The sequence below is a fragment of the Plasmodium brasilianum genome, chromosome 2 (genome assembly GCF_023973825.1).
Source record: "Plasmodium brasilianum strain Bolivian I chromosome 2, whole genome shotgun sequence".
In the NCBI taxonomy this organism is placed as follows: domain Eukaryota; phylum Apicomplexa; class Aconoidasida; order Haemosporida; family Plasmodiidae; genus Plasmodium; species Plasmodium brasilianum.
Window position 1 is genome coordinate 162,166 of NC_090115.1, and position 13,506 is coordinate 175,671.

At 23.1% G+C, this 13,506-nt stretch overlaps 2 protein-coding genes across 2 annotated transcripts; both read right to left on the bottom strand.

Annotated features, from left to right (window-relative positions):
* Positions 1-2,820: 2,820 nt before the first annotated feature.
* Positions 2,821-5,829, bottom strand: MKS88_000640 (PIR protein; the record flags this gene model as incomplete). The annotated part of the gene is made up of 5 exons (XM_067217610.1): positions 2,821-2,944; positions 4,203-4,272; positions 4,403-4,547; positions 4,662-5,501; positions 5,782-5,829. The coding sequence occupies 5 exons, from the start codon at positions 5,827-5,829 to the stop codon at positions 2,821-2,823; spliced, it is 1,227 nt and encodes a 408-aa protein (XP_067075426.1).
* Positions 5,830-10,211: 4,382 nt separating this feature from the next.
* On the bottom strand, positions 10,212-11,589 carry MKS88_000641 (PIR protein; the record flags this gene model as incomplete). The annotated part of the gene is made up of 3 exons (XM_067217621.1): positions 10,212-10,403; positions 10,798-11,453; positions 11,583-11,589. 3 exons carry the CDS (start codon positions 11,587-11,589, stop codon positions 10,212-10,214), a joined length of 855 nt encoding a protein of 284 aa, XP_067075427.1.
* Between the last annotated feature and the right edge of the window lie 1,917 nt (positions 11,590-13,506).

Consider the following 13,506-nt stretch of genomic DNA (forward strand, 5'->3'; position numbering starts at 1 on the left):
AAAAAACCATAAACATACATAAATTAAACATATAAATAAATATACAATTAAATATATAAATAAATATATATTAAACATATAAATAAATATACATTAAACATATAAATAAATATATAATTAAACATATAAATAAATATACATTAAACATATAAATAAATATATAATTAAACATATAAATAAATATATAATTAAGCATATAAATAAATATATAATTAAGCATATAAATAAATATATAATTAAACTTGTAAATAAATAGATAATTAAACAAACGGATAAACGCATAGATATAAATTAAATAAACATAAAAATGAGCATATAAATATACATAAAAGTGAGCATATAGAATATATATATATATATATATATATATATACATACATACATACATTTAAACTTGCATGTATGCTTATGCGTAATAAATTTGAAAATATTTATGATATTTTTTTTTTTTCTGTGAAATAATTAAGGAAAAGCAAATAAATAATAATATGCGTTTTACATAAATTTATTATGTATACACATGTAGAGTAGGCACATCATTTAATGCGTTCCCTTCAACTGTATAGCTAATTTTGTTTTTAAAATATAACGTTTAAAAATTTTGCTAAATAAACCAATGTTTCATAATAATGCTTTAATGTATTATACACATGTATATAACTATTTTTTTGTATTTTCATTTTTTATTTTGTATTTTTATTTTGTATTTTCATTTTGTATTTTTTATTTTGTATTTTTATTTTTATTTTTTTTTTGGAATAAATTTTGTATAATCCCAAGTGCAAATTTAAAATAGTATTTTATGCAATTTTCATTTAATTCGAAAGAAAGGGGGGATATGAAATCCATTACACAGTATTTTGGTCAATTTAAATAAAATAAAGAGGTTAAAATTGTTTTAAAAAGTAGTTTCACGCACGCAGTAAATTATAGTAATAATAATAATAATAATAATAATGATAATAATAATGATAATAATAATGATAATAATAATGATAATAATAATGATAATAATAATGATAATAATAATGATAATAATAATGATAATAATAATAATGATAATGATATGAAAAAGTATGTAGAACGCTTTCATTTTCGTTATGAGCTACCTCCTAATGGATTAAAAATATTCTTTTGATCGTTGTATATGCACACATGGGGCATAACATTAAAAATCTTTTTTTTATTTTGCATACATTTTATATGTTTTGAAAGTATAATAAGATTGAAAAAAAGTAAATTAATTTTATTTTTGACGAATTTGTTAAATTAATTTTCTTGTTTCTTCCTGATATAATAATTTTAATACCCACACAAATATTACACCAATATTACTTTCTCGTAAAAATTACATAATTATATTTTTACGCATAAAAAGGTACTATTATTAGTGTTACTAAAATATATTAAAAAAGATAAAAAAAGAAGAAAAAAGATAAAAAAAGAAGAAAAAAGATAAAAAAAGAAGAAAAAAGATAAAAAAGAAGAAAAAAGATAAAAGCTAAGAGTATGTTTATACGTATTTTGTGAAAAATTTCGTCGCATTTTTTAAGCGTGGAGTATTTTATTTAACTATAACAAATAAACCCGCAAAAAGGAGATAAAATGCTACGTAAATTAATTAAAGTATTTTTAATATTAATAAGATTACAAACATGATGGTACATTTATATAAATAAATAAACAAATGGACAATAGAACAAAATATAGTATAGTACAATATGGTGTTGATATGATCTGGTGTTATACAATGCAATGCAAAATGAGCTGATAAATTTAAACATTTTTGAACAAAAAAAAGAAAAGAAAAAAAAAAAGAAAAAAAAAAGAAAAGAAAAGAAAAGAAAAGGAATTTTTTTAATTTTAATAAAATACATTAACATATTTTAGAAACGTGTAGTCATAAACATTTTCTAAAAAAATTATTTTTAATGTATTTATTACACACACTGCATTATTTTTATTATTTCCATTTTGCTATGTGTAAATATAGCACTGTCCTTCAGATGAACATGAAAGGGGGGGGGATATAACACTAAAATACGTTGCCACATTTTTGTTGGTATATTAATAAATTTATCAATGTATTTTAACCTCCAATATATTTGAGATAAACACTCTGAAGAACATGCATTTTTACAAAAACAAAAAAAAAAAAAAAAAAAAAATACTTATACACAAATTTTGCTTTTTAATTAATGCGCAAATTATATGTACACAACCTCCACATCTTCATACATTGGTAGCCCTTTCCTTCAAAAGATTCGTCTAAATATTGAACTCTTTCCATTTTATTGTGAAATAACTTACGCAAATTCTCTATCTGCATTACAGTTAAATTTCAATCCTGGTATATAAATTGCATGACTAATTGTATATTTATATAACTTGAAGGCAAATTATAGTACACCAAAAAAAATAAAATAAAATATACAACTTAAGCCACTTTTTTATTTAATTATACATACATATATAAAGTATACATTTATATACTTGCATGTATATATGTATATCACCCAGAGGTAAAACACCACACCACCAACATCACTACCTTTTTTAACAATAAAGATGATAACAGTTAACTACAAATTCTAATTCAACTATTACTTGAACAATTTAACCCCAACATCTTCATTACAATAATATAATACTATTTTTTCTGGTAATCATATATTGTTCAAACAGTTTAAATATGATGAAGAAAATCTAAAAACTCCAATATGTCTTTATATAATCCATTTCGCCGTTACAAAACTCGATGCGTTAACATGAAGCATGTACAATATATATAATATACCACATATAATATACAATATACTATTATATTATGCTGTAAACTCTTAACCTTAACATACGGTAACACCCTAAACCTTCCTTCAAGTATCCTCTACATCTTTTGCCATAATAAAGTAATTCATCATTACTAAGTTGAATTTTCGTGGAGCTAACACATAGGGGGGTAACACATAGGAATAACACATAGGGGTAACACATAGGAATAACACATAGGGGTAACACATAGGAATAACTCATAGGAGTAACACATAGGAATAACACATAGGAATAACTCATAGGAGTAACACATAGGAATAACTCATAGGAGTAACAATTACTCGTCATTTCATTTCATATTTACTCACTTTCACCAAATAATTCCTAGATGGTCCCATATTTAACTTTCCGTATAAACTACAATATAACTTATATTTTGTGCACTTCCCACTTACTTATGTATTCAATTATATAGTCAATACTGCTAAAAAAAAAATTAAAAAAAGCCATTCCCATTCTTTCATATATGCATTATTTCTACGGAGCACTTAGTCATATTCATACACATTCTAGTTTTCCTTAACGTCGACTATATATATATATATATATATATTTATATATTTATATATATATCAGCTGTTTATGTGTTCACTGAACCTCCCCCCATTTGGACAACGCTTTTCTTTAAGTACACAATACTACTGATGAGTTTTTTTATAAAATGCTTTGTGTCTATGAGTGCTATTAGATGAGCTCATAATAAAGCAGCACTGTTCATAAATGGAAGTTTCGTCTTTTTATTTACTCGCCATATGTTATTCCTAATTCACAAAAGACTATAAAAAAAGTTCAGAGAAACCCTTTAGCTTCACTCCATGTATGTACATATATACATGTAAATACTACGTTTGTATTTTTTTTTTTTTTTTTTTTTTTTTTTTTTTTCCATTCCCTCTCCCCGTCTCTGCTCCATTATTAATGTACAACTAGCCGTTTTAGTAACAATCGAATATTTCGCTTATTCTCCATCGACGCATATTTTTAATAAAACAAATCCTATTGGTAAACTTCAAATCTTTAAAATAATAAATATCCTAAATGGCATTTTTTGTTTTCTTAATATTTGATAAAAAATAAATTAAACCTCAACTTATTCAAATCATCGAATTGCTAATCCTAAGAGGACTGTATCCCAAGTTTACATACATATACATATACATATATACACATACATACATATACATATACATATATACACATACATACATATACATATATACACATACATACATATACATATATACACATACATACATATACATATATACACATACATACATATACATATACATATATACACATACATACATAATTCTCATTTTTGCAAAGTAAAAACGACATACTTGATCAACCACATACTTTTTTCTCACTGTCCAACCTCCAAAGCATCCTCATCATCTGAAAATTCTTCGTCCTCATATTCCGACTCTGAATTTCCATCTATTCCTCTTGTTCTGTTTTTTGGAAGGTGTATGTAAGACCCCAGGGGCGTAAACTAAGGATAAACAAAAAAAAAAAAATAAAAAATAAATAAGTAAAAAAAAAATAAAAAAATATAATAAAAAAGTACATTTCAAATTATAGTTACAACCACAACTTCTGCTGTTACAACTGCTGCTATCACAACTGCTGCTATCACAACTGCTGCTATCACAACTGCTGCTATCACAACTGCTGCTATCACAACTGCTGCTATCACAACTGCTGATAACACACTTGAGAACGGGGAAAAACCACGATAAAACATTTCTATCCAAAATAAGATGCAACATAAAGGAAACATCCGCAGAGTACCACTTTCAAATGAGCAGCAGCATGTCTTTACTAACCTTATACAAAATGAAAAAAATGAGTAGTATGCCCAATAATGAATAGCCAATTATCATGGTAACCATAAAAGGGGAAAATCCTTCCGCTTTAACATTATTAACAAAACCACGAACAAGCTTACGGACAAACCCACTATCTTTATATTGAGTTTGCAACACAGAACACTTAACTCGACTTCCTACTAAACCATCCACTTTGATAGTATTACCCCTATAACTTATTTCGGGGAATACCCTATCATCATAATTCTTTTTAAATTTATTTATAACTTCACATACATGTTCTGGAATCTCTTCATCCGTTATATCAGTTGAGCATAAAGCAGGGTAATAGATATCATATATATCTAAACAGTCATTGGTATATTGACAATATGATTTATACTTTGGATCAGTTTCATATCCATTTTTCAATTCTTCTAAAAAATCTCCTAAACTATTTGAAAAATAATGTAACTTCAATACGTTTTTTAAAATTTCATTATCATTATTTAAAATTTCAACATTATCAATATGACCATTTATCTTTTTATGAAATATTCTTCCAAATTTTATCATAAATTCACGTATGTTTTCTAAATTTAAATTATTGGAACCATTATTATTAATTTTTTTGTATGACCAGTTAATAAAATTTGTCCATCTACTATGATTTTTATATATATCATGTCCACTTAAATTTATATTTTCTAAAAAACCAAAAAAGGTTTTACATATATCCTCATTAACTTGGTCCTCTGACGATTTGGCTAATTCCTTGCATAATGAATTGTATTTATTCACATATGAGTCCTCATTAATGTTATCATCCCCAGGCCATTTGTTCAAAAATAATTCGTACTAAAAAAAGAAAAATTGGCAAATTGATAAACTAACAAAATGATATACAGACGAATGATGTACTAACACAGTGATATACTAACAAACGAATAAACTCATAATCAAATAAATACATAAACGCATAAACGAGTATGTATTAATGTGCTAATTATTGCTTCCATATATGAGTTTTATTTTTATTTTATTTTTTTTTTTTTTCTCCTGCTTCTTTAGCAGTAGACTGACGAACAATCCAAACAATAGTGTAAACATATGGAGTTAACAAAAAATGGGAATATACCTGTTGTTTCAATTGATTACGAACTATACTTATTTGATTTTTAGCCATCTTAAATGATTATAATTTAGATTTTTCGTAAGTCTATATTTATCATTATATGTAAGTACCTTCATAATTATATCAATTAAAAAACAAAAAATAAGATAACGTACAATTTTTTATCAACATATATCATCCTGAAATTTTGTTAACTTTAAAATATGAACTACAAATCTTTTTGTTGCTAGATCCACTCCTCAATTTTCCTTATTATATGATGAAAACATTTCAATAAAATATTCAAAATACTAAACAAATATTACAGAAAATACTACGATAAATGATGCAATGAATACAACAATGCATATGATAGTACGTACTATAATAAGTACAATGAATAATACAATGCATATGATAGTACGTACTATAATAAGTACAATGAATAATACAATGAATATGATAGTACGTACTACAATAAGTACAATGAATAATACAATGAATATGATAGTACGTACTACAATAAGTACAATGAATACTACTATAAAAATTAAAATAAATACAATAACAATTAAGAATAATACTTCAATAAATAATACAAATAAAGGCTTTTCATATATACCTATATAAATATATAACGTTATACAAAAAGAACCTTTTTAATTACATAACAAAAAAAAAATTTATTTGGGGCTATATTTATATATATATATTACATATTCTCAGCTTAACTCCTTTTATATATAAATATATATGTATGTATGTATGTATGTATGTATGTATGTATGTATGTATGTATGTATGTATGTATGTATGTATGTATGTATGTATGTATGTATGTATGTATGTATGTATGTATGTATGTATGTATGTATGTATGTATGTATGTATGTATGTATGTATGTATGTATGTATGTATGTATGTATGTATATATATATATATATATAGTATGTATATATTTATGTATGTATGTATGTATGTATGTATGTATGTATGATGTATGTATGTATGTATTGTATTATGATATGATGTATGTATGTATGTATGTATGTATGATGTAATGTTATTGTATTGTATGTATGTATGTATGGAGTATGTATGTATGTATGTATGTATGTATGTATGTATGTTATGTATGTTATGTAAGTATGTATGTATGTTATGTATGTTATGTAAGTATGTATGTATGTTATGTATGTTATGTAAGTATGTATGTATGTTATGTAAGTATGTATGTATGTTATGTATGTATGTTATGTATGTATGTTATGTATGTATGTAATGTATGTATGTATGTATGTTATGTATGTAATGTATGTATGTATATATATATATATATATTATGTATATATTTATTATGTATATATTTATTATGTATATATTTCATCGGAAAATATTATTGCGTACATTTTTCATTTAATAAAATACACATACAAAAATTATATAAGCATAATAAATATATTTATTCCATTTTTCGAAGGCACAACAAAATATAGAACAGCATATATTTTATAACTTGAACATAAAAAATTATATTAAACATATGCATTTATAAGTATATATAAATATATCTACATGTACATGTATATGCAAATATATATAATGTAAATTAGCCCTTACATATATGTACTTTTCACGTAAAAAATATTGTTTTTATCCCTTCAAAAATATCATTCGGGTCATAAATAAAAAATATATTTACATATATATATATATATATAACATTAGGGGAACAAAATTACCCCGTTGTACCATTTTTTAAATGTAAACTACTACTGTATTACTTATTCAATTTTAATTGTTTCATTTTGAAAAAGTCGTAATTAATAAAATGGTATTTTTTTTTTTTTTTTTTTTTTTTTTTATTTCCATGTATTTAAAGAAGCCAAATAAAAGTTCGTACCAGCAAGTATTCTTTTTTCTCATTTAAAAAATTATCTGTTATGTTGAAAAAGAATAAATTTTATTTATTATGAGAATAGTAATAATATAATAGAAATAAATGTCTGACAAATTTTTACAAATTGTTATTAACTAATATAAAAAAAAATATTTCATATATATTATATACTGTCTCAAACAATTTAACGTAAATATTTTTCCAATTGATAAAATGTATATTGAATACCTTTTAGATAAATTTTAATTATCTTAAATGGTCTACGTAAAATTATTGTACATTTATATATGTATATATATATAATATATATATTTTTATATTTATGTATTATGTACTGCTCCCATTTTAAACTCTACCATAATGTGAATATATATTCTTTTTTTTTTTTTTTTTGTTTTCTCCTATATAATAAGCCCTTTAAAATATCGTAATAAATATAGAAAATTTTTGTGTTATTATAGACCCTCGAACTTAAAAAAAAATTTATAGTATATTTATTATAATTTATTTATTTTATAATAAAAAAGGAATAAATAAAAAATACGTTATTTTGGTAGGGGGGGGGGAGCGAAATCCTTCATTTTTAATTATTTTTAAAAGAAAGGGAAAAAAAAACGTAATTGGGAAATTTATCGCACAGTTTTTATTTCAAAAATAATAGATTATCATATATATAATAATAGAAATGATAATTCATTGTGTTATAATAACATATAATGTATGATGTAATAAAATGTACAGAATTAGTATAATTCATAATAATAGCACTCTTTTTTTTTTTTTTCTTTATTTTTTTTTTTTTTTTAACATTCCTTGGTTAAATAAAAATAATAGTTGTTAAAAATAGTAAAAATTGTTTCCTCATTATTTATACCATTTCATTATGTTATTCTTTATTAACCTATTTTTTCTTCAACCTCAATGACAATCATTTCAATAAACATGACGACATTTTGCTTAAAAATAAAAAAATAATAAATTAACTTTAAGTATCAATATTTTTGTCGACATTATTTTTTTTTTTTTTTTTTTTTTTTTTTTTTTCCCCTTCCCTTTTTCGATAATATTAATCATATTATATCATTTCTATAAAAACAAATTAATTTAATCTACTTTGAGAAAATAAAATGGATTAATTTCTTCACAATCAGCACTACAATATGTATATATACACGTACAATGTTAGTGTCCTATGGAAGATATAATAAAACACCATACTAAACAAAATAAATACGAATTTATTCATTTTGTATTTTGTCCAATTTTATGTGGAATGTTCGGATAAGTAAAAATTGTTAATTATATCAAAATAAGGGTACATCATTATACTTACAATGCATTTATAGAATTGGCATACTTTTTTAATTTAACTCAACCAAAAAATTGAAACAAAATTGAGCAAAACGAAACATTGCAAAACGAAACATGGCAAAACGAAACAATGCCATCAAATGAAAAAAAGGACATAATATTTAAGTATGATGAAAACTGTTCCAACATAATTAAATATATATATTTTTTTTTTTGAGCTACAATTAAAATATATATATATATATATATATATATATATATTTTTTTTTTTTTTTTTTTGGCAGCTATATTGTTATATTTACGTGCAAAAATTTTATAAATGATAACGTAAAATATATACAATTTGCTGATATGCGTAAATCGTAACGTGAAAGTTGCTCACGCCGCAAATAAACTATGAAAGAAATAAGCATGTGCATATATGTTTACATATAAACATACGTACATATATGTATATGTATATATATATATATATATATATATATATATGTATGTATACATTAAAAAGTTGAAAGCGAATATCTTAACGACAAAACAAATAGCGTAAAAATGACGCGCTAAATTAATGGGAAGTATAACAAATAAACATAATGAAAATACAAATGAAAACATTTTTTACAAATTATTATGTGCACATAAATATAATCCATTTTAACATTTAATTTTTTTTTTTTTTTTTGCGTATATTTAAGAATATCTTTTTGTTATACTGCAAGGTGCATATATATGTATATATACATATGCATATTTATATTTTTATATTTTTATATTTTTTTTTTTTGCACGACACTATAGCCACATACATATATATAAAGGGATAAAAGTCTAAGCATTATTGGTTTTTTCCACTAAAACAGGAAATTGAAATAAGCATTTTACTCGTAAAGGTATGCTCTCTAATTTGTCCATAAGAATACATTAACGCGCTTCCGTATGTGCATATACTTGTGCATAGGTGCGTATATGTATATATTATTTTCCTTCCACGTTTACACACTATGTATTCACGTTTACTTCTATTTCGGTACCTTTGCATAATTTATAAATACGTTACAGTTACGTGCAAATTACATTAACGGTTCATAATTTGCCAAGGTTTACCAATTTGCCAAGGTTTACCAATTTGCCAAGGTCTACCAATTTGCCAAAATTTACCAGTTTTAGCTTTTTCCCCTTTTCCTCAAAAATACCACTTTTGCGTATATGTCCACTTGGTACTTGTACCAAATGAAACTTAACTAATTATTTATATTCTACCTTCATATAATTACGAGGGAAATAATCCATATCAATGGACATAGTGCTCTCCTGTGGGGGCTCATTATCAGTACCATCTTTAAGCATTTGTTCGGCGTAATCTCTTTCCACCTTGTGCCAGGCCCTTTTTAATTTCCTTCGTAATCTTGGATTAATGTGTTTCCCAAATGGGGTAAACTGATTTTTTCAAAAAAAAAAAAAAAAAAAAGAAAAGAAAAGAAATTTTAACACGAAATTAGATATGACAAAAATGGATAAAAAATGCTAAGATGAAATTAGATATGACAAAAATGGATAAAAAATGATAATAACGAAATTGGATATGACAAAAATGGATAAAAAATGATAATAACGAAATTGGATAAGAACTGCCCAATTTTAAATGTGCAGTCTATGTATGGTAGTACAACTTTTGCTAAAAATTTATATATATACATATATTATATATATATATATATATATATATATATATATATATATATATATATATAGATAGATAGATAGATACACATATATATATATACATTTTCCGCGCAGTATATCCACAATTTGCTGCAAAACTTTCACTTACCTTATACAAAACGAAACCAGCCAAATAAATTCCAAACAAAAAGAGTAATGAGACCACAACATTACCTAAAGGTGTTAATTCAGATGTTTGTTCATTATAAAAACTCCAAACAAATCGTTTATATAATGGATCATCTAGTGAACATCTTACTTGAGCCCCTTCTTCAAATTCTATTAAAGAACCCACTTTATTATGTGATTTCAAAGGTCTATAGAGTGTTTTCTCATATCTATCCGAAAAAATGTACAATTCGTTACACACGGCACTACTTTTATAACCACTTTCCAGTGAATTTTTACAAAATTCTTTTTTAAATTTTCTATATATATCAAGGCAATCATTTACAAATTTACAACTGTCTTTGTAATATTTATTACCCTGATATGATAATATATCTTGAATATAACCAACATTCTTAGAAAAAAAATGTAATTTTAAAAAATCTGTCAAGTTATCATGATTATTTAAAATATCATCTAAATTTTGAGTAACTCTATATTTTTCTAAACCTGAAACAGGTAAATTTTCATTATCTTGGTTTTCGTAAAAATTTACAGAAGTTTTTCCACTATCATAAAACCATTTAACAAAGTCCATCCATGCTTCATGTGTTTCTTCATTTTTAATATTTCCCAACTGAATGGTTTTATTATATACTGAAAAAAAAAAAAAAAAAAAAAAAAAAAATATATATATATATATATATATATATATATAAATTTTTTTTTTTAAATACAAACCCTATAATATTTTGTTCGGCTTATATAACAACAAATTAGTCTTACTAAACATTGTTTGTTACCTGGATACATGGGCCATGCTTTCAAAAAAGGATACTAAAAAATGGTAAAAACAAATAAATAAATGAACATAGAACAAATATATGTATGTACTTGCTTTGCTCATATATACATTTTCCTGTATTACACGGCGATTATATAATCAAATAAACAAACTGTAACAATTTCAATAAAAAATGGAATTATACTTTATTTTTCAAAAGATCAATAGGACTTGGCCCTTTCTTTTCAGACATGTTTAAATAATAAAATAATATGCTTCTTTTTTTTTTTTTTTTTTTTTTTTTTGGGGGGTGTGGGATGGTTTATTAATACATAAAAGTTATAAGATAAGAACTAACAGTATTCCCCTATTTTGGTACTACTTACCTTTTTTCACTATTTAGGCATATAAACGTATGAACACAAATAAACATGTATAAGAATATACATATACATATATATATATATATTTCAAAACAGGAGCTACATCCTAATTATTAATATAGATCTAAGGTGTAACTGTGTCATTCATATTATATTTTATTTCATTATATATCATTATAACTATAAAGAACCTTAATTTAAACAAAAAAAAAAAAAAAATTTTTTTTAATTAACTACTATATATACAAAAGCAATGAATAAATAATGCAGAAGTCAAATATAAGTGCTTCAATTTTTCATTCATAAAATAATTATAATAAATATAATTGCATTAATATATGCATACACGTACATATAAACGTATGCATATATGAATATATGCTACATAACAGTAGAACCAGTTTTTATATTTTTTTTTTTTTTTTTTGTTCTATCTGTTAATTAATATATGATATTTCATCTATTGAAATATGTACATTATTTTTTCCTCCCTTAGGATAAGTTTTAATCAAAATTTACATAAATAAATATATAAAAATATATATAAATACATATATATATATATATATATATATATATATATATATATATGACTAGATTATAAATAAATTATATAAAACATGCTTTATTTAACTATTAATTTTTGTTCTTTTTTTTGTTCAAAAAATTAGTAAGATGAATGAAAATAATATCGTTTCTCCTAATTTTATTTTTCTAAATTATAAATAAATACTACATATTATACTATGCCAGTTTGATTTACCAACGATCAATTTTCCTATATCGTTCAATGCAAAATAAAAAAAAATATAGATTAATAAAAAAATAAAATTAAGAAATAGAATACTATAGAATAATTAAAAAAAAGAATACTATAAAATAATTAAAAAATAGAATAATAAAGAAATTAGAACAATAGAATTATTAAAAAGTAGAATAACAGAATAATTAAAAAATAGAATAATAAAAAAATTAGAACAATAGAATTATTAAAAAGTAAAATAACAGAATAATTAAAAAATAGAACAGGAGAATAATAGAATAATATTAAATTTCGAATAAAAGAAAAGGGGGAGACTTTAACAGTCAAAAAAAAAAAAGTACATAAATAATTATTCAATATTTAAAAACAAGCCCTTGGGGGGCCTAAGTGGAAAAAATATATTTTTATATATATAATAAAATAATGGGAAATGTTCGTTTTTGCCATATCTAAAAAAAGAATACGTAAACGTACATATATTTTCCATATGCATAGTACCATTATATATATATATATATATATATGTATATTTATTTATTTATTTATTTATTAATATATAAGTATGTATGTATGTATGTATGTTATGCACTTATGTCCTAGTAATTTCCTTAATTATATCGAACTTTGTATAATTTAAAAAAATTTCATGGACTTCATAATTGAAGTATTTTATGTACTCACTTTCAAATTATTCTTCAATTTTTCAATTATTACGAGGCAACATACAACTTTTTCTTTTTCTTTTTTTTTTTTTTATTATTATTATATTAACATTTCCAC